Here is a 21,241-nt window from a genome sequence, read left to right on the forward strand (position 1 = left end):
AATGTAAATATATTTGTAAGGGTTATTTTAGGTTAGCCCAGTGGTAAGAGTTTAACCTTATAATTTTAAGGTATTGAGTTCGAATTTTGTCATGAACAATTGTAAATTTGTTAGTAGTTCTACTTGAATTAATAAGAAAAAAAAAACTTCACAAATATACTTTATCATTGAAGTCATTCATATTGTAGTCTCACATTTCTCATATTCTTAAATTGTTGAATTTAAAAATTTGATTGAGCACTCTCATCTTTTAAACTATTCTAGGTGTTCAATATGCATCTAGTCTTTACTTTCCGTAGAAAATTGGATAGATTTGTCTAATTTGATCGAAGTATGAGACTTTTTTGTTAACCAAAGTTTTAGCGATGACTATTCACAGTCAGAATACTTGTGAGAAATTGAACTGATTCAGGACCTTTAAAACAATTCATTGTCGGTAATTAAATCTTGCCTTATAGTTTGATAGTATGTTCTTAAATTTTGGACATTGTTTCTTCCGCCATACATAACCTAGCTAGCATGTCTTGTAATTGGAAGTAATTTTCTCCACCCATAACTTTGGATTTACATATCTAAAGAAAACACAGTTTTTAATATCAATGAAATCAACCTTTTCTTTTGTAATATTCAATGGTAATTTACAACAGAACAAACTATAGACACAAAGAATGAAAATATAATAACAAACCTATAAAGTGTAACAAAAAAACTCTATCCTTTGGATAGCTACCTATGAAATCCGCAGCAAAGAGAAATACTATGATTGTATGAACTAGCTAGCCTAAAGAATATGCAACTTTACAAAATAAAAAAGAAAAATCACTGCTCTTATCTATGTTGTTGCTGATCTGAGATAGGAAGCATTTCTATTTGTCCATTTTCAGCAACTCTTTGATATTGTTTAATCTTTTCAGCTTCTCTTGAAATTTGAATATCACTAGGAAAATAATATTCATAAATAAATTTTACAACCAAACGTGGAAGTAATGCTGCTATCACAATTCCTAGCAACAATGCCCAAAACAATCCACTGCTTGAAACATGAAAGAAAGCCCTGCATATCAAAGTTGTCGAGATGCAAATATTAGTCTCCATATGAACAAGCAATGTACAATCGTAAAGGTTTTGTTCGAATAGCAATGCCAGTTCAAAAGATGTGAAAAATACAAATAATGATAGCACGGTATTTGGTAACAAAGTTCGGTCAATTTTGTAAAGGTTTCGACTTGGAGGGTTGGAAGTTCGGGAGACAAAGCCGTCCTTAGTAGGGTTTAATAATCTGGATCGTAGTATTTATACTAAGCTTGTATTATGTAATAGTAACAAAGTAATTAACAATTGCATAATAGAAACTACAACTGCCACTCTACTATATGAGACGTAGGCACAATTGGCCGAACTTTGTAATCAATCAATGTGTTCTCATGCATTTATTTATCGGTTTACTTTAAAATAGGATTTGCTATTCTAACAAAGTAAGAGATAAAAGATAGTGCAAACATACCAGTAACCAGGAAGTTGAGGTATAGCATCAATGATCATGACAGAAATGAAAGTTGCAACAATAGATCCCCAAATGACAGCATGAGTAACCCAATACCATCTAACAACATCCATAGCCAAATGTAAATTGACCAAAATAACCGTCGCAATAGTCCAAAGATCTCCTATACTTGCTACATCAATAGTACTTTTCCAATATGCAAAGAGTGGAGGCCAAAAGATAACCATACTTTGCCACAAAGTATCAGCCATTGTTAGCAGAAACAATTTCTTGTTGTAGGCTTCATCTCTTTGGCCAGCACTATAAAGTTGTGGAAACTTTAGGAGAGTGCTTCTACCAAGATCTTTGTCAAGAATTCCAACAATAATAGTTGGTAGTGCACTGTAGATTATTGAATATAATGTCGAACTCCATTCATTTATAGCAGTTGTCAAAGTGAAGGCGGTGTAGAGCACATACCTAAAAAGTAAACAAAAACGTATTATTAACATGTCAAAATCTAGAGGAGTACGATAAAAGTATTGTCATAGACACCTGACACAATACTGACACTCACACGTAGAAACTGGTAATAATTTAAGAAAATAAAAGTGATTAAATGTAATGACATGTGTTAGTGTCGGACACCAGACACACTTTCGTTAAGAAATATATATACATATGATATAACATTTGTTGGATTGTAACTTACCAAAATAGGACAAGAACAAGGACAGCATTTCTGTAGAAATTGTATAGTATCATGTAACCAAGTCTTTGGTAATTCCAGTGACCATGTATCAATAAGAGAGGAACTAAAAACCTAAACTGTCCCATTGCAAAATCGGACGACATTACAGCTTGTCTACCCTCTTGTCCACTGATACCAACTCCAACATCAGCCATTTGAATCATTGACACATCATTAGCACCTGCAACAATTGCATATACATCAGTATATTTTCCTCGAAAATACGAACATAAACTTACATGGACTAAAACGAAAAAAGTAGATATATTAGAGGGACGAATCAGAAGCTGAAACAAGTGAAGAACTCATACCATCTCCAATGGCTAGTGTCATGTCAGATGTCCTATTCTTCACAAGGGAAACAATACCAGCCTTTTGCAATGGAGCAACTCGACAACAAAGAACAACAGAACACAAACTTGCAAGTTGAAATAGCTGAATCAACACAAGTAACCAAAATCAGTAAGTTGAAAGATTCGATAAAAGAAATAATTTCACCAAGATATAATGAAACTAACCTCTTCTTCATGTTCACTATCAAGAATGTGTACAAGGCTTCCACCATCAATAATCAAAGCTATCTGATTTGCAACTGCTCCATCATTGTTGCCAACACCAAAGGTAGACATAAGTTTTCTGGACCTTTCAAGAGCATCTTTGAGATTTTTTCTACATGAAACTCTATTATTACTATTAATAATAACCTGAGTCATGTTTCTTGTTAAAAGTTTTGACGAGAATCCGATAGATATAGCAGTTTCTTGCTTGTCACCAGTCAAAACCCAAACTTTAATCCCTGCTGCTCTTAGAGACTCAATAGCTTCCGGCACACCTTGTTGAAGTTTATCTTCAATAGCAGAAGCTCCTAGAATGCAAACATTGCTTTCAACATTGTTTGAAATCTTTTTGAGCAGTGCAGCCCTACCGAATACCGCAGTGCTTGCTGCTTCATAGGCTGCATGCCATTCCTCAAACTCTGAAGTGTTGAGCTCTTTCATTCCGATAACAAGTGTTCTTAAACCAAGGGATGAATATGAGTGAAGATGAGTTTCTGTGGATTTTATTAAGTCCATGTTGTATGATTTGTCTATTACATTAAACATGGTTGTGTCTGCTCCTTTGACAAAGAGTTTTACTGAGCTGTCGGGGTAGCCTAATATAACCGACATCCTTTTTCTATCACTGTCAAATTCATGTAAACCCAAGACATTGAACCTGCAATGTTCATAAATTCATAATGATAAGATTCATTAGAATGAGGTTAATCATTGTTTACACCAAATTAAAGAAGATTTCATAATCATTATCAAGACTAGCGTTCAGACAGGCACTATCCGTAGTTTTTTTAAGGTAAAAAAATTAACTCAGGTTTTTAACTTTTTGCGATTATTTAAAAAAATAAGTTATTTGACTCAATGTGGAATAAAAAGTTTGTTAGTAACCAACTTACTTTAGTCTTTTTCCATGAATATCGATGACAATGTGGCCGGAGGTTCGTTCAATAAGCATAAAACCATAGGCTGCGGCAGCATACGCCAATGCTTGTTCATCCGGTGATTCACCTTGGTAATCTAACAGCTTAACATCAGAATCAGGTGTGTCAACAACAAGAGGCACAATAGTATTGCAGGTTGCAAGTGCTAGAAAGAAATCATAAATCCTTTTTCCTTCCTCGTTTTCAACTGCACTTCTTGCCAATTTCAAAAGCTCTGGATTAACTTTCACTTTCATCTTTGGCTTCAACACTTTTCCATCAACTGAGACCATAAATAACAGAAAATAAACATGTTATTTCAACTATAAAAACTCATTAACCATGAATTCAGACATGATTAACCACAATTTTCAGGTGTTCAAATCTACATGTAGTTGAACACACGAAAATTATGGTTAAGCACGTCAAAATCCATGGTGAAGTTACATTGGTATTAAAATGTTTCAACACCTGATATATTCATTAACTATCTACCGAACATGATTATAAACAATACTAGATGCATTAAAGGCAATGTTCGAAAAAAAGTACTATAACATAATAATAACACATATATATATATATTAGTAAAAGAAAACAAAAAGAAATCAATCTTACCTTGCACTGAGTATTCACCTTGCTCACCATCCATGTTGGCTTTTGTGGAACTGTAATCAACTCCCCAAATGCTAGCACATTGAAACTCCATCTTATTCTCAGTAAGTGTACCAGTTTTATCTGAGAACACATACTTAATTTGCCCCAAATCTTCATTAATATTCAAAGCCCTGCACTGAAATTTTGAATCAGTAGCCTCATCATACAACCGATGGTCTTCGATCATGAAATAGGCCTGGCCAACGCGAACAAGCTCAATAGAAATGTACAAAGCAATAGGAATCATGACTTGATAAACTATAACTGACATAAGGAATGTGAAAAAGATTTCCAATCCCCATCCATAGTACTTATAGTCGTCAACTTTCGGTTTCGAAAAATCAAGTTTCCTATAATAAGGCAACAAATTCAGCTCGTCCTTATGGCGCTTCAACCAAACCGCAGCACAAACCGATGTGATCGTACACAATGCAACAAGAAAAGAGGACAGCATAATGATTTCGTAATTCATCCGTGTCTCAAGCCTACTTCTCTTTGTTGGAGCTCCTGAACTGTTGAGCATAGCTTTGGTATCGCGGCCACAATAAACCGCGACACCAAGCGCCCAACTAGTATTTTTGAGCTCACATCCTCTAAGCACAATGTTGGTTGATCCAAGTGACAACTTCTTACCATCAATTTCCATATTCGCCATAAATCCATAGATATTCCTATTCGGTTTCTCGCACTTAATTAAACCAGTATACCTCGGCTGAACCTTTGAACCTGTCTCTTGTTTCGCGTACCGAGTCTTCAAATTAGACTCACCATCAAGATTAATAGTTTGCACATATGCAACACCAGTTGGATCACTAGTTGACAACAAAACAATATCACAAGGAATTGTTTCATTTGTTTTGATTTTTACAATCTCACCAACCCTAATATCCTTCCATTTCTTCTCTACGAAACTACCATCATTAATCAAAACTGATGCTAACCTGTTATTCTCAACTTTATCTGAATTGTGTCTCCTCCAATCCTCAAAAGCATCTTTCACACCGGTAACAAACAGAACGAAAGCTAATGGTAGAATCGAAACATATCTTCCGAAAACTGCAAGTTGAGGAAGCTGATTGAGAATAGCAATGATGAGAAAATATACATAAGCAACTCTATGAAACTGTTCAAACAAATTCCTTGGAATGAAAGTAAGGATTGAGTATTTAGCAGTTCTTATTGAATTTCCGAAAAATTCAAAACTCTCATTGGTTTTCTCAGGATCATTGATATAAACCAATCTTGCATCTTCATCTCTAAGTTCCCTTTGTGACATAGTCAATCCATCAGAATCACCACCACCTTTTGAACCATATCTCACAGTTACAGGCTTTTTTGATCCTGAATGGTTTAAACTATTGTTCCTCTTGCTAGAACTCATTGAATGAATTGACATGGCACTTTTACTTGATGATGTTGATGAGTTTGAAGAGGTTTTGTGATCAACTTGTTGACCATATTCAACACCAGAAAATGTTACTGTATTGCTTGAACTTGACTTTGATTTTGGTAGCTCAGGAAAAACTGGAATTGTTGGAAACTCTTGATCATTTGTTGTCCTTGGTGATTGTAACAAAAGTGGTCTCTTAGAATCCATGAACTTATAATCTGCTTCGTGCTCCGGGTTCCAACCTCAAGTCTGTTGCACTACGTTCTGAGGTATTGTCTGCTTTGAGAGTTTTGTCCTTAGTTAAAAGATGTCTCGGTTCGAAGATTCTTCAAACATGTTATATTTATAGAAACACTTGAAATTTGAAAGAAACAAAACTAGCCAAGAACTAGAAAGTTGCTACGAATGAATGAAATGAATGATATGTGAGACAAAGGAACTTGGTTTTGAGGAAAAGAAAGAAGTTTTTGCAGCAGTTTTTGGAATGAATATTAAGAGAATGAAAGAATATAAAGTATAGAAGAAAAAAAAAGGGTGTTGATAGTAATATTGGAGAAGAAAAAACGTGTTGAAGAGAGAGAGATTAAGAAGGTCAAAGGTAGTAAGTCTATGGCGGGCAATGCAAGGAAATGGTGAACAAGTCATAATTGTGTGTCTAGAAACACTATTCACATATATTAAAAAATTTGATTAACAACCTTATGTTTATTTAATTATTTGTCTTTTATTGATGGAAAAAAATAAATATAAACTTGTCGATAAGTTAGGGGTAGTTCAATCTCTATGAAGGTATTGGCTACAAAATTATTTCATTGTAGAATCAAAAGATCTAAATGTGAATATATTCTTACATGTATTGAATTATCCTTACACAAATATTAATATATTATTTTAAAATATTGTTAAAGACTTGTTGATCTACATCCAAGTCCATGAAATAGAAGATAGAGATGTGTTAGAAAATTATCATTATCATATTAAATACAATTAGTTATGTATATTAATAGAATGGTAGGAAAAGTCTTTCCCATTGATTATTCAAATAATAGTTTGTCCCATTGTTTGTTCTAGAAAGTCTGCTAGCTGGGAAGTTTTTCATATTATTTAATTCATAGTCTTAGGTGTCTGATTTTGACTTGGGGGGATAATTTCACACAGATGAAATTATTCTTTGACTTAACTATATACTTGTAGGGTATTACAATCATGTACGGTAAATAATCAACTTTTATCACTAGTAGAGAATTATATATATATATATATATATATTCAACAACAGAAAAACACTAATAACTTAATAGTATCTTACTATCTTAGTTAAGAGTATCACATCAAATCAAATGTGAAATCATGTAAGGATGAATTTCTGAGTAAAGAAAACGATTATTTTTTAAGTTATTTTTTGTAATAATGTTATTATTTATTTTTGTAAATTTAGTTCAATTGATAAATAAATTGAATTTTATATGTAAGATTGGAATATGAACACCAAACATCTCATCTATCTATATTAGAATGAAATTTTTAGTTACCAGACTACTAAAAAAAATCTTATTATTTTAAAGGGAAGGGTAATCTTTTGTGGAATTGGTTTGAGACTTTGTCACATACGTGGAGTGTCTACTTATGATTTTATTCGATGGTGCACTAATTCTATTGGTGGCATTACATTTTTGTCTCAAAAACCAATAGGAAAGGGAAATATATTAATTTTATCAACGTTAGAGCCACTGTTAACAATAAGTTATCTAGGTACACCAAAAAAAAATTATCTAGACTAAATTAATCCTTCAATAAGGCATATCACTATTTTTTTTTCTTTGAAACAAGTCACATGAGTGCTCATTACATGACTTTTTTAATTATTTTGGTCAATAAATAATAACTATATTATTTTAATTGAAAGCAGCCTTCACGTGCACTATTTTGATATTGTAATTTATTTATTTATTGTAGTATTTTTTTAGAAAGTGTGAATATCTTTTTCTTTTATCTTCAAAAACTAAAAAAGAATATTTTAATTGTTAGTTATATCACCTGTAAAGTACTAGTATTATTTAATAATAACATGGATTATTAATTAATTATATAAAATGGGGTTTGTATTTGTTGTCTTCAATTATTGCACGAGAAATGACAACAGCGGGCTGCTGGTGGCCTGCTGCTGCATGCACTCTCTTTTTTCTATTTTCTAATGCCAATTTCTTTCTAATTTCTTCATTTTGTTTTCTATTATAGTAAATAAATCCAAATGAGACTATACAAAAACAAAACATCAATACAAACTTACATAATACTATCACCATTATAATTATAATATAATCCCGAATCACAACATCAATCTTTTGAAATTTATTTATAATACTACTCTATTGAGACACTTATTATGGGGTGTGGTTTCTCCGGTGTAAATTGCCTCCTATTTAATCTCAACCGCATGTTTTTCTATTGTTGTAAGCTGATTGTCTAATTAAAAAATGAATCAACGGTTAAGATGAACAATTTAATCCTCTCATAAAAATCACACGCCGCTCCCCTTGTTATGAGACATAGAGTATAAATTCCCAACAAATCATGATTACATCTAAAATCCAAAGTAGTTAGTAGACATATAGAGGGAGTGAGTGTTACCTGCACATTAAAATTAATTTTTCCATTATGCTAAATGATTGCTTCACTTATTAGCAAACAAAAGAATATTATCGCTTGACTTTGGTTCTTAAGTAATGGAGATTCTAGTAATTCGGAGAAATTTGGTTGAAAAATTATTTTACTTAAGAATTGAATTCGAATTCTATCGAACAATTTGTCAATTGGTGAAATTTATTAACCATTTGAGTTATTATCATGATTACTTTCCTAAAGCTAATACACACATAGACTTCCATCATTCTTGTGAACAATATTTTCATCAAAAGGATAGATGTTCTTATGATAGAATCTTTAGAAAAGTAATCATCAAGATAATAATTTTTAAAAATGAAACTCAAAATTGACATTATAAAATACAATTTTGAAAAAAGAATACAAAAAAACTACTATAGTTGATAATTTCAATAGTTTAATTATAAAATTCTGTGTAGATTAAGTTGATGTAGGGGTATACCTTTCATGGGCTTGCAGAGCCCATTGCAGTGAGACGGATCAATTTTGTTTTTAGGCCCTTTTTTGGTAAATGGTTTTGACTTTTCTCACTAGGCAAATTTGAAAAGCATGACAAAATTTAAAATTTCTTCATAAACTATAAAGAGAGAAGTAAAAATAAGAGAAAAATAGAAAAGACCGAGAGATATTTGAATTGAAATGATCCAAACTATAAAAAATATAATAGATTAATAAAATATTAACAATATAATAGTTGTTAGGTACATTGACTTTTTCCTTTTAAAAAAAATACATTGACTTGAGTTCAAATCCCACTTTTTCTATTATGATCAATGTTATATCTGATGTAGGACGAAGAGAACAATCATCCCTCGTCCTAGTTTCTAAAAAAAGTATAACAGATTAATAAAATATTAACAATATAATACTACCTCCGTTTCAAATTACTTGACATTTTAGAAAATTTTATTTTTTTTTAAATTACTTGTCGTTTTGATAATTTAAGGTTATATTTTGTCTATTATACCCTCTTCTTATTTTAAATCTTTTTATTGTATTTTTTTTTTACTACACTTCTTCGTATAAGTTTGTTTTTTTTAAAAAAATTGGTACATAACATATTATATTTATTGGAAAGAGAAAGTGTATGCAAAAAAAAAATATTGGTGAATTAAAATAAGGGTATAATAGAAAAATAAGGTGCAAAAATTATTTTTTTTCTAAAACGTCAAGTAATTTGAAACGGAGGGAGTAGTTGTTAGATACATTGACTTGTTCCTTAAAAAAAATATACATTGACTTGAATTCAAACTCCACTTTTTTCTATTGTGACCAAGGTTGTATATGAGGTAGGGCGAAGAGAACAATCGTCCTAGTTCCTAAAAAAAAAGTTTAAAATTTGGGCCTAAACATTTTTTATTAGGGGTTCACTAAGCCCAGCAAAAATAATATACCAAAATTTTTATTTTTGTTTGTCGCTTTTTATTCTCTCAGCGCAAATTTATTAGTTGATACAATGATACGTGACTATCAATAATCAAATTTTCTCTCTACATAGTCAAGTATCAAATTTTCTGTCGTACTACTCCCTTCATGCAAAAGATTTAGGACTAATTAAGTTGCAGGATTTAGGACTAAATAGGCTTACCCTTAAATTCTTTTTTCTTAAGAATAAAATTTTAAAAATAAAATTATTCTTAATAAATTTATTACTACTATCAATTTTTTTAATTATGTGATTTAATATCTGTTCCTGTATATAAGGACATAGTGCATTTTATTGACACGTGTATGATTGATATAGCAACACATTGGTGAGGAAACAAACAAACTATTATTAATTGATTGATGGTTGTGTTGAATTTGCTACAAGAAAACTGAGAAGATAGAGTTTACTTCTTCTATACTGCTTTTCTTGTCAACCTGTTCTTACTCTTCTCAAATCTCAAGCAACTTTAATGGCAACTATTGTTGCAGAAGCAGTTCTATCAGCTTTTGTAGAAGTGTTGCTAGAAAAGATGATTTCTCATGAATTCATCAACTTCATTAGAACCAAAAAGCTTAATGTTTCACTCTTGGAAAACCTCAAAACAACACTCTTGAGTCTTCAATCAATACTAAATGATGCTGAGGAGAAACAAATCACAAACCATGCTGTCAAACAATGGTTAGAAAATCTCAGAGATGTTGTCTTTGAAGCTGATGATTTGTTTGACAAAATCAACACAGAAGCTATAAGATGCAAAGTTGAAGCTGAATATCAACAAGGTAAAACAGTATGTAATAAGGTGAAAAGCATTTTTTCTTCTAGTTTTTATGGAGTGATAAATTCTGAAATGCAAACACTTTTTGAAAGATTGGAACACTTTGCACAAAAGGGACATGTTCTAGGATTGAAAGAAAGTGTTTCATGCAGTGTGTGGCATAGAACTCCTACAAGTTCTGTTGTAGATGAAAGTACTATATATGGAAGAGATTGTGATAGAAAAAAGCTTAAAGATTTTTTACTGTCAGAAAATGCTAGTGATTGTGGTAAAGAAATAGGAGTAATTTCCATTGTTGGTATGGGAGGGATTGGTAAAACAACTCTTGCAAAACTGCTTTACAATGATTCAGAAGTTAAGGAGAAGTTTGACTTGAAAGGTTGGGCATATATATCGAAAGATTTTGATATTGTTCAAGTCACTAAAACGCTTGTCGAATCTGTTACTTCAAAAACAATTGATACCAATAACATGAATACTTCACATACTGAATTTGTCACCACGAAAAATACCGATACAAATGATTTGAATACTCTACAAGTGCAATTGCAGCAAAGTTTAAGCCATAAGAAGTTTTTGATTGTATTGGATGACATATGGGATCGACGCTATATTGATTGGAACAATCTCAAGGACATCTTTAATGCCGGCAAAATAGGAAGTAAGATCATCATCACAACAAGAGATGAGAGAGTTGCACTAGCAGTGCAAACCTTTCTTCCGATTCACTATTTGACACCTCTAGGGAGTGACGAGTGCTGGTCTTTACTTGCAAAACATGCATTTGGAGCATGTAATTTTCAGCAACGGTCCAACCTAGAAGTGATTGGCAAAGAAATCGCTAAGAAATGTGATGGCTTACCACTAGCTGCGGTAGCACTTGGGGGTCTTCTTCGCACTAAATCGTCAGAGGATGACTGGAATGATGTACTAAAAAGTAATGTTTGGAGCTTAGAAAATGTTGAGGTACAACCAGCACTGTTATTAAGCTATCATTATCTTCCAGCTTTTTTAAAACGATGCTTTGCTTATTGTTCGATTTTTCCAAAGAGCTCCAGGTTGGGAAAAAAGACGATGGTCGAGTTGTGGATTGCAGAAGGCTTAGTGCATCAGTCCAAAAGTCAGAAAAGTTGGGAAAAGGTTGGAGAAGAATACTTCGATGAACTGGTGTCAAGGTCACTAATACATCGACAACTTGTTGATGATGAGGAAGAAAGCTTTGAAATGCACGACCTCATCAATGATTTAGCTACAATGGTTTCATCTCCGTATTGTATCAAGTTGGACGAAGAGGAGCTACATGAAAAGGTACGCCATTTGTCATACAATAGAGGGAAATATGACTCGTACAATAAATTTGAAAAATTGTGTGGTTTAAAAGGTTTGCGTACCTTCTTGGCCTTACCATTGCAACTATCGACGGGGTCACAGTCACAGTCAGATTGTTCCTTATCAGACAAGGTAGTGCACGACCTGTTGCCAAGAATGAAACAATTACGTGTTTTGTCTATGCCAAAATACAGGCACATCACTAAATTGCCCGACTCAATTGGAAACTTGATACATCTACGATACTTAAATCTCTCTTACACTGGAATTGAAAGGTTGCCTTCTACAATATGCAAGCTTTACAATCTACAAACCTTGTTGTTGTTTAAGTGTGGGAATCTCACCGAATTGCCTAAGGACATGGGAAAATTGGTCAATCTACGCCACCTTGATATTAGAGGCGCTGCATTGAAAGAGATGCCTGTACAAATTTCCAAATTACAAAATCTCCAAACACTGTCTAACTTTATTGTCAGTAAACAACACGATGGATTGAAGATTGCAGAGCTGGGAAAATTTCCACATCTAAAAGGGAATCTTTTCATCTCAAAGCTACAAAACGTTACCGAGCCATGTGACGCTTCTTATGCAAATTTGATGACAAAAAAACAAATTGATTGGTTGGTACTACAATGGAATCCACAAACTAGTCCTACAATGGAATCAAAAACTCAAAGTTTTGTTCTTGAACAGTTGCGACCCTCGCCAAATGTGAAGAATCTTGGTATTCATGGCTATGGTGGAACCAACTTTCCAAAATGGTTGGGTGATTCTTCCTTTGGCAACATGGTGTCTATGAGCATTGGTGCTTGTCATCATTGCTCATTACTTCCTCCCCTTGGAAAATTACAGTGTCTTAAACAACTCCGCATTTATTGGATGGCGTCTATAAAGAGTGTTGGTGCTGAATTCTTTGGAAGTAATTGTCCTTCATTTCAACCATTTCCTTCATTAGAGACTTTAAAATTTGAGGATATGCCAGAATGGGAGATATGGAATTTGATTGGAGGTACAACTATAGCATTTCCACGTCTAAAATGTCTATTAGTGGATAGATGTCCAAAACTCAAAGGAAACATACCAAGCACACTTCCATCCTTAACTGAACTTCACTTATCGGAATGTGATCTACTACTGGAGGCAAGGCAATCAGCTGATAATAGCAACATTATTTTAAGGCCATCAGATGTATTCAGCCAATTGATGTTTCCTTTCAATTCTCTGCGAAAGTTGACGTTAGATCGGCTTCCCTCTCTGACGTCCTTCCCAAGTGACGGTCTACCTAAAACCTTGCAATCTCTATCTCTCCATTATTGTGAGAATCTGGAATTCCTCCCTCATGAATCCTTGCACAATTATACATCACTTGAGAAATTGTCAATTGAATACAGTTGTAATTCAATGACATCCTTTACATTAGGCTCTTTACCCGTGCTCCAAAGTCTATATATTAAGGGATGCGAAAAGCTTGAATCAATTTTCATTGCAAGAGATGCATCACAAAGTCTCTCATTTATTCAAAGCATCGAAATACGGTCTTGTGATGAACTGGTTTCATTTTCCCCGGGTGGATTGTCCACTCCTAACCTCATTTGTTTCCGCGTGTACGGATGTAACAAGCTTCATTCATTACCGGAATCAATGAATACTCTTGTTAGCCTTCAAGAATTAAGAGTTTTTAGCCTTCCAAATCTGCAACATTTTGCCGAAGAAGGTTTACCTATCAATTTAAGAAAACTTTCTGTTGGGGGAATCATGTGGAATATGGAGTGTAGTTTACAATGTATCACTAATCTTTCTGTGTTGGAAATTGGAGGTTGTGAAATTCTGAATAAGCTGATGAGAATGAAAGTGTCATTGCTACCCTCTTCTCTCATGTCATTACACATCTATCAACTTGATGATATCGAATGCTTGGATGGAAAATGGCTCCACCATCTTACCTCTCTCCAAAACCTTGAGATTTCGGATGCTCCAAAGCTCAAGTCATTGCCGGAAGAAGGGTTGCCTAGCTCTCTTTCTGTGCTGAGTATTTCTGACTGTCCATTGTTAGAAGCAACTTGGCAGAAGAAGAAAGGAAAAGAGTGGCGTAAGATAGCTTGCATTCCGTGCATACTTATCAACTACAAAATGATCTCATGAGTATCTAGGTGAGTCTTAAAATTACTACAGCTATCTTCTGTTTGATTTTGTTTTCTATCGATGTCAATTTAAACTGCAACATATACAGGAAGGAACTTTCTTGCTTCATGAGATTTCCTCGAAATCGTGGAATCTCACCAATGAAGAGACTTTTACTCAAGTTAAATATGATCTAAATTCACTGGAATACTACATGTCAAGAAGTTGTCCGAGATTCTCAGCGCTGCATTGCTGGAGTGTTGAAGTAATGAAGCGAGAAAGATTATTCCTTTGCATGTTGAAGTTATTGTGCAAGCTCAACTATTCTGCATAAATAATTATGTAGAAATTGTGGAAAGCTAGGAATCATGAATTCTTCAACCATTGGAACCTATGAAAGTTGAGCTGAGCATTATCGTTTCTTGCTGTCAAGAAACCATGCATTCACACAGTTAATTAATTTACACCGTCGGATTAGTCCTTGAATTTCACCTTTCTCTTGAAATCAAAGACTTGTGTGAGATCCAATGATGTTAATTCACCGACTGTAGGAATGTGTGGTTACTTGACAGCATGAATCCATATCTGTGATAGGTATAATTTACTACTTTGTATTACTGTTAGTGTATGTTATGACAGTAACAGCTCTAACAGTTTGTTTTAATTGTATCTGGACATCTCACACCATGGACTGGACATCTGGTCGTGACCTGAGTGGCCCGATAGCGAGTTTTTCAGTAGTATATGTTCGTTCAGTTTTATAAGTGTTTGAGTGTTGATTTGAGGTTTATATTGTTAAATGATCAATCAAGAAAGTTAAGATCAATAAGCTGACCAAACTCAAAAAAACTCTTCTTGTGTTTTGGAAAAATTAAGCATCGACTATGTTAGTCTAAATTATTTTATGTCATGGTTCTAGTAGCACAAACCGATGTTAGCTGAGGAATCACGTCATATGCGCAACAATTAACATGAAGCGAAATCGTTGAGTTGTTTTCATATAAATTAAAAGACATCGGAGAAGCGAAAGCAAAGGGTTAAACTGTGAGGAAACATTAAGCAAAGGGTCAAGTTGGTTCAAATAAGTGTTTGCCTATGATTGAAAATATTGTAAATTAGTTTTAACAAAACAGTTACATTATTACATGTACTCAGTTCGTTCTCCATTGGTTTGGTTCAATATCCCTTTAAATATGAGATGTAAATTAGATTCAATTTATATACCATATTAATTGATTTCAAAAGTGGCTACCATATTGTGAAAGATTTGAAGCATAATTATGAAATTTGTGCAGTACTGCAGTTTAGACATTTCAACAAACATAATAATGATTTTGCATAACATTTTATCTTAGAAAATAAAAAACACAAATCATCTGACACAAAATAGAATTGAAAGGGCAAAAACCTCTAACAAAGAAGTACATGAAAATAAATGCAATTTCTCATTTAAAATTCAATTGATCATTAAGTAACAATGATTCATAAAGTAACCAATAACCAGAACAAGTACAAATAAATGACATAAACAGAAAATAATATAAAAACTGCAGTGGAATCTCATGCTCAAGTGACATAACACTGCATCTAAATCCTAGCATTAAGATCATGGTGATATCAAACTCTCAACACAAACTTCTGAGTCATAATAAAAACTCTTGTTTTGATAATTAGTAAACTTAAAAGTATTAATCCTTGGATCATAAACAACCAACTTCTTATGCAAATCCCCTTTCACTATTACTTCAAGCAACACTTGATCATCCTCAAACATATATATTGCCTTGGTCAAGTTATAAGACATATTAGGATCTTGCATGTAAGAAACAGTGAACAGTTTAGTCCAAGACTCTGTGTGTCCATATTCCTTCATAACCCAAACATCGTGTTCAAAAATCATGCACAAGCAATCCCTTAATACACTTACGAATAGGCTATGTATAACCTCTCCATAATCTGGCAGCAAAATCTTTTGATAAGACTCATTCCCCAAATCAAAAGAAACAATAAAATATAGATTTTTTCTATCATGATGTTTAACCAACCAATTAGTTGTGCCACTTACGATTTTCCAGATAAAAAGTCTTGGAAAGTAAAAATTCTTGGAAAGTTTGAAAAATTCTGAAGACTTTTGGTGAGATTGTTGAAAAAGTGAATAAAGAAAAAGAAAAAAAAAAAATTGGGTGCACTGATGATGAACTGCGAAAGTAATAAAGAAGAAAAAAAAATTTGATACAGTGATGATGAAATAAAAAGTCTTGGCGAGTTTAAAAATGTCTCAAAGCTTTTGGTGAGATTGTTGAAAAAATCTATCAAGTATATTTTCAACTAAAAAGTCTCTCAAAGTCAATTCCAAAGAAGAATCCATCAAAATCGGTGGACTTTTGAATACCAATAGACATTTTAAAAGTACTAACAAATCTCAATTGAATACCAACAGATTTTGTTGCCTGAAAAAAAATCTTGGTTATGTTAATTGAATACATTAAGTTCATTCTATACGGCAGATAACTGATAAGTTAGCTTATAGCAGATTGACCTATAGCGGATAGTTTATAAGCTAAGAGTTTGCTTATAGCGAATAAGCTAACCAATTGAATTTATTAGGTTTAATAATTTTTTTTTGAACAAGTTATATTTAGTAAAATTAGCCGTTGAACTGTCTTATTAGCATGAAATGAAATAAAATTGGAAGAAAATATCATAAGCTATAAGTTCCGCAGCTGATTACATACAAGGTTGATTTGTGAAAGAAACATAGGAACAATTGTTAGTTAAATTTTGCATACCTTTGTTGAATAATTACATTTACACCACACAAACAATAACAATGTCACGTAAACTATTATCATCACTACTTCGAAGTTGCACAACACATTCCACTACCTCACAATGCCACGCCCAAACTATCCTCCAATCTCTACTTCCAAACGTCATTCTTCAAACCGACATCTTACTAGCATACACTAAATTAGGCCTAATGGCTCATGCTCGTAAACTGTTTGACAAAATGCCACAAAGAAATATGCATTCTTGGAACATCATGATTGCTTCTTACACTCACAGTTCACTGTATTTCGATGCTGTAACTGTTTTTAAAGCCTTTAAACAATGCGGCTCATTGCCTGATCATTATACCTTGCCACCATTATTTAAAATTTCGATAGGAATAGGCAAACCTTGTTTTGGATGGATGTGTCATGGTTTAGTTGTAAAGCTTGGGTATGAAGAAATTGTTGTTGTAACTAACTCTGTACTTGAGTTTTATATCAAATGTGGGACCGTGTCTCAGGCTTTGTCTGTGTTCTCCAATCATAATGCTCATCGGTACAACATTATTATTATTATTTTTTAATAAATTATGCATCCTCGTTAGACTTATATGGACACACCCAATGGGAGTCTTATTTTAAGCTTATCTTATGATATAGTAAGTATTTTCGAAGTGGTTGGAAGAGCTTTTTAAAATAAGTTATGATATATGTGCATTAGTTGTTTTAAGCTTATTTTCATGGGTGAAATGTGGAAGAGATTTTGAAAATAGCTTATGATACATGTCTGTGAATTGCTTTCAGCTTATTTTGTTAAGCTTCTCCAGATAGCTTATTGTCGTAAGCTCTTATTAGCTCTTCAATTGTAGAAACATTCAAACAAATTATACATTAGTACTTACTAAATAAGTGTTTAATTAATTTGTGTTTCCAATCTCTCCCTTAGTGGTGCATTGATGCGCCAATAGCTATAGGTTGTATTTGTGTATGCATTGAACGTGCTGGAAGCACTTTAAATGTGATGGCACATCATTTTCTTGTTGTGGCATTGTGTCTAATGTGCTTCGATGCACATATGCCACGTATAGTGATACATGGTATGTTTCCATACAATGTAGTGAATCCAATGGTTAAAATTCTTAATGTTTTCCAATATGTTTTGTAGGGATTCAGTGACATGGAATTTGATGATTTCTGGGTTTGGAAAGGCTGGCCTGTATTCTGATGCTGTCCATTGTTTCAGAGAAATGTTGAAGCATCAAAGTGGATACAAGTTGGATTACATGACACTCCCTAGCATTTTGAGTGCTTGTGGGAAGGAAGGGGATATGTTGAAATTGAAAGAAGTGCATGGTTTTATTGTTAGGAACTTTGGTTTTCATGCTGATGCTCCCATTGGGAATGCATTGATTGATAATTATGGAAAATGTGGTAGCTTGAACGACTCAGAAAATATCTTCAAGACCGTGGGCTGTGTAAATTTGGTAACATGGACGACTATGATATCTTGTTATGGGATGCATGGAAAGGGGGAGGAATCAGTTTTTCTGTTTGAGAAGATGATGGATGAGGGGTTTAGACCAAATGCTGTTACTCTCACAGCTATTTTAGCTAGTTGTAGCCACTCTGGTTTATTGGATCAAGGCAAGAAGATTTTCAGCTCAATGATTTCAGATTATGGATTTGAGCCCACTGCTGAGCATTATGCCTGTATGGTGGATCTTTTAGGCCGCTGCGGGTATCTTGAGGAAGCGCTTCGGTTGTTGAAAAGAATGAAGTCATCATCAGTGACAGGAAGCATGTGGGGTGCCCTTCTTGCCGGTTGTGTCATGCACAAGAATGTCGAAATTGGAGAAGTTGCAGCGCATCAGCTTTTTCAATTAGAGCCCAACAATACTAGCAATTATGTAGCTTTGTGTGGAATCTATCGGTCTCTTGGTATGGCTCGTGGTGTTTCAACTGTTAGAGCAAAGATGAGGGGTTTGAGTTTGGTTAAAACTCCTGGCTGTAGCTGGATAAATATTGCAGGAAGGGCTCATAAATTTTACCAAGGGGACCTTTCTCATCCACTTTCTCATATGATTTTCCAGATACTATATGTAATTAGCAATACTCAGTTATCGACTAATGATTTGGGAGTAGGATATTTGCTACACGATGATGATACCTTTGTTATGGCTTAGTAGAACATTAGAGGCAGTTCATCTGAGCAGACTTAGGAAGAGATCAGCATCAAAGTAATGCTGCTAAATGTTATGGTTTTAAGTTATGATTCTTTTCAGTTATGAACGTCGACCAATATTATACAAGTCTCAAGTTTGTGAGTCCAAATATGAGTTGGAGTTGGGTGCTGCAGAAAACACAATAGGGTTAATTTAAGCAGTTGTCTGTTTGCGAAAGCGTTTCTTCCGGCCGTGCTTTGTGACCTGGAATAAGAGTTTCAACCTCACCCTTTGTAATGAGATCAAATTTTCCACTGAGAAACCAGATTGTGGATCAATTAATATTTGAATTTGAAGTAGAAATTAAGAGACAGCACGATTTTCTACAGTAGTGGCGTCAAATTCAGAGTGAAGCTGACGAGCCTTCACGCTGGTGTGTGATGAGCCTTCGTGTTGGTGTGCGCGTGAAAATGCGCATGAATTTTTTCACCCAGTTGCCATGAGTACTTGCAAAACCACTGACTTGTGTTAATATTTCTCTTGAGATTGTGGATTGCAACCACAACAACAACAATTGATCTTGCTGCTCCCATTTCAGATATTCTTCTGAGATTCAATTGTTCTCACAGTCATCACTGGTGTAAAACTTTGCTCAAATTGAAGGATTGATAAGGAAACGATGAAGACACTGAGCTTTGATCACTGACTCAAGTTGCTAAAACCACATAAGGTAGTTCAGATAATCAAGCGATTATCAAGTGTGTCAGAAATCTTGGTTGAGATGGTGAGATGGTAACACCAACAGAGAAGAAGATGGAACTGGTAACAATATTCTTATCTATAGGGATGTTGCCAGTTCAGCATAACAAACTGGCAGCCCGGCAATACGTAGTGGTAAGGAAAGGATTCAGTAAAGTGTAGCCGATGGTAGCAAAAATAAACATTAGCATTTGAGCAAAAGGTGTAGTTACTCTAATAGGGTATCGCCTATCATTGATGAGATGGTAGAAACCCACGAATTGGACATACGTGGAGAAGACCTGTATGTCCTAGTAAGCAGAGTAGAACAAATGTAAGATAGGTTAAATTATTCATTATTTCGTACGCATTTGAAGCATAGGTTACTTGTAAAACGGCGGGGTACGTACCGATACGCATACGGTACTCGTCGTCCGCCACTCTGTTTTTCTTCTTTATTTCGTTGTATATGAGTTTTTTGTTCTTGTAAACCGTATACAATATTTGACTTTTTAAACTTTTATTGTGATACTAGGTACATACCCGTGCATACGCACGGGACGCGCCTTCGGCGCGTTATATTTCGTCGGTACGTTAGGTCGTAAGGGTTCAACGGCGCGTTGCACGCGCCTTCGGCGCGTTGCGAAAGAAAGAAAATTTTATGATAAATAGAATAATCAATTGATTTTAAAGTTTGCCTTATAATTAATCGACACAATGTATATTTTTGACAATAGTTAAAAAATAAAGACTTAACATCAAATTCATTACAACATTATATTCGAAGATAAATAACTTAGGAAATAACATAATACTTAGTCTAAATTATGGAAAACTGACAAACATTCAAGTAAAACAATGTCTTCCAATGTATATTGTGATATTTTTGTTGGGATTGTTAGAACTCTTTTACTTGATATCAATGTCTTCCAATTCTCTTCAGTGACTTTTACCTACTAGCTGCTTCTTGAATCGTGATTTGCCTTGTCTCTTCTACTTTCATATCATTACCCCACTTGATTTGGGCTATACTCAATCCATTTCAGATTATTCTCTTTTTTTATGCCTGCTAATTGTCATTTAACAATATTCTTAATCTATGTGGCTGACATAATCCTCACAGGTGATGATGATATTGAGAAGATCTATGCAGTCAAATCATTCTTACATGCCAAATTCATTATCAAAGATCTGGGCCATCTCAATTTCTACCTTTGATTTTGAGATTGCTGTCAAAGGTAATATGCTTAAATGCTTTTGAGTTTTTATTTGGTTGATGTATGGGATTGCTTGGCTTTAATGCAGTAAATATATCAAATGCTTCCCAATTTAAAACTCCTCAAATGATGGCCTATTTGATGCAAGCGGATTATGATGCAGCAACTCGGATTTTGCATTACATTAAAGGCTACCTAGAAAAATGACTAATTTTTCCTTCTAATTCAGACCTCGAGCTCTTCCCCGTCACTAACTCAGACCAAGCCGCATGCCCCGAAT

The 21,241-nt window shown here is 33.9% G+C and overlaps 3 protein-coding genes across 4 annotated transcripts; 2 read left to right on the forward strand and 1 right to left on the reverse strand.

The window, feature by feature from the left end:
• Window positions 1-596: 596 nt before the first annotated feature.
• LOC123916846 (phospholipid-transporting ATPase 1-like) lies at window positions 597-6,613 on the reverse strand. Its single transcript, XM_045968410.1, has 7 exons — window positions 4,327-6,613; window positions 3,685-3,991; window positions 2,753-3,449; window positions 2,546-2,669; window positions 2,196-2,415; window positions 1,505-1,963; window positions 597-1,054 (listed from the first exon to the last, which is right to left on the reverse strand). Exons 1-7 carry the CDS (start codon window positions 5,960-5,962, stop codon window positions 829-831), a joined length of 3,669 nt encoding a protein of 1,222 aa, XP_045824366.1. The 5' UTR covers window positions 5,963-6,613; the 3' UTR covers window positions 597-828.
• A 3,585-nt stretch (window positions 6,614-10,198) lies between these two features.
• Window positions 10,199-15,058, forward strand: LOC123916222 (putative disease resistance RPP13-like protein 1). Of its 2 annotated transcripts, XM_045967626.1 has the most exons (3): window positions 10,216-11,589; window positions 11,674-14,102; window positions 14,183-15,058. In XM_045967626.1, exons 1-2 carry the CDS (start codon window positions 10,318-10,320, stop codon window positions 14,092-14,094), a joined length of 3,693 nt encoding a protein of 1,230 aa, XP_045823582.1. In that variant the 5' UTR covers window positions 10,216-10,317; the 3' UTR covers window positions 14,095-14,102; window positions 14,183-15,058. The 2 variants fall into 2 exon arrangements, with proteins under 2 accessions (XP_045823581.1, XP_045823582.1); XM_045967625.1 differs by having other exon boundaries at window positions 10,199-14,102; window positions 14,183-15,056.
• A 1,684-nt stretch (window positions 15,059-16,742) lies between these two features.
• On the forward strand, window positions 16,743-19,070 carry LOC123916225 (pentatricopeptide repeat-containing protein At4g33990-like). The gene is made up of 2 exons (XM_045967630.1): window positions 16,743-17,400; window positions 18,010-19,070. The coding sequence occupies exons 1-2, from the start codon at window positions 16,904-16,906 to the stop codon at window positions 19,025-19,027; spliced, it is 1,515 nt and encodes a 504-aa protein (XP_045823586.1). The 5' UTR covers window positions 16,743-16,903; the 3' UTR covers window positions 19,028-19,070.
• Window positions 19,071-21,241: the final 2,171 nt, after the last annotated feature.

Source organism: Trifolium pratense, linkage group LG3 (assembly GCF_020283565.1).
Source record: "Trifolium pratense cultivar HEN17-A07 linkage group LG3, ARS_RC_1.1, whole genome shotgun sequence".
Lineage (NCBI taxonomy): Eukaryota > Viridiplantae > Streptophyta > Magnoliopsida > Fabales > Fabaceae > Trifolium > Trifolium pratense.

Coding starts and splice junctions, on each gene's coding strand:
- LOC123916846 (XM_045968410.1), bottom strand. CDS start 5,962: ATGGATTCTAAGAGACCACTTTTGTTACAATCACCAAGGACAACAAAT. Junction 3,450..3,684: donor ATTCATGGAAAAAGACTAAA/GTAAGTTGGTTA, acceptor TGAACATTGCAG/GTTCAATGTCTTGGGTTTAC. Junction 2,416..2,545: donor GACACTAGCCATTGGAGATG/GTATGAGTTCTT, acceptor CAATTGTTGCAG/GTGCTAATGATGTGTCAATG.
- LOC123916222 (XM_045967625.1), top strand. CDS start 10,318: ATGGCAACTATTGTTGCAGAAGCAGTTCTATCAGCTTTTGTAGAAGTG.
- LOC123916225 (XM_045967630.1), top strand. CDS start 16,904: ATGTCACGTAAACTATTATCATCACTACTTCGAAGTTGCACAACACAT. Junction 17,401..18,009: donor TCCAATCATAATGCTCATCG/GTACAACATTAT, acceptor TATGTTTTGTAG/GGATTCAGTGACATGGAATT.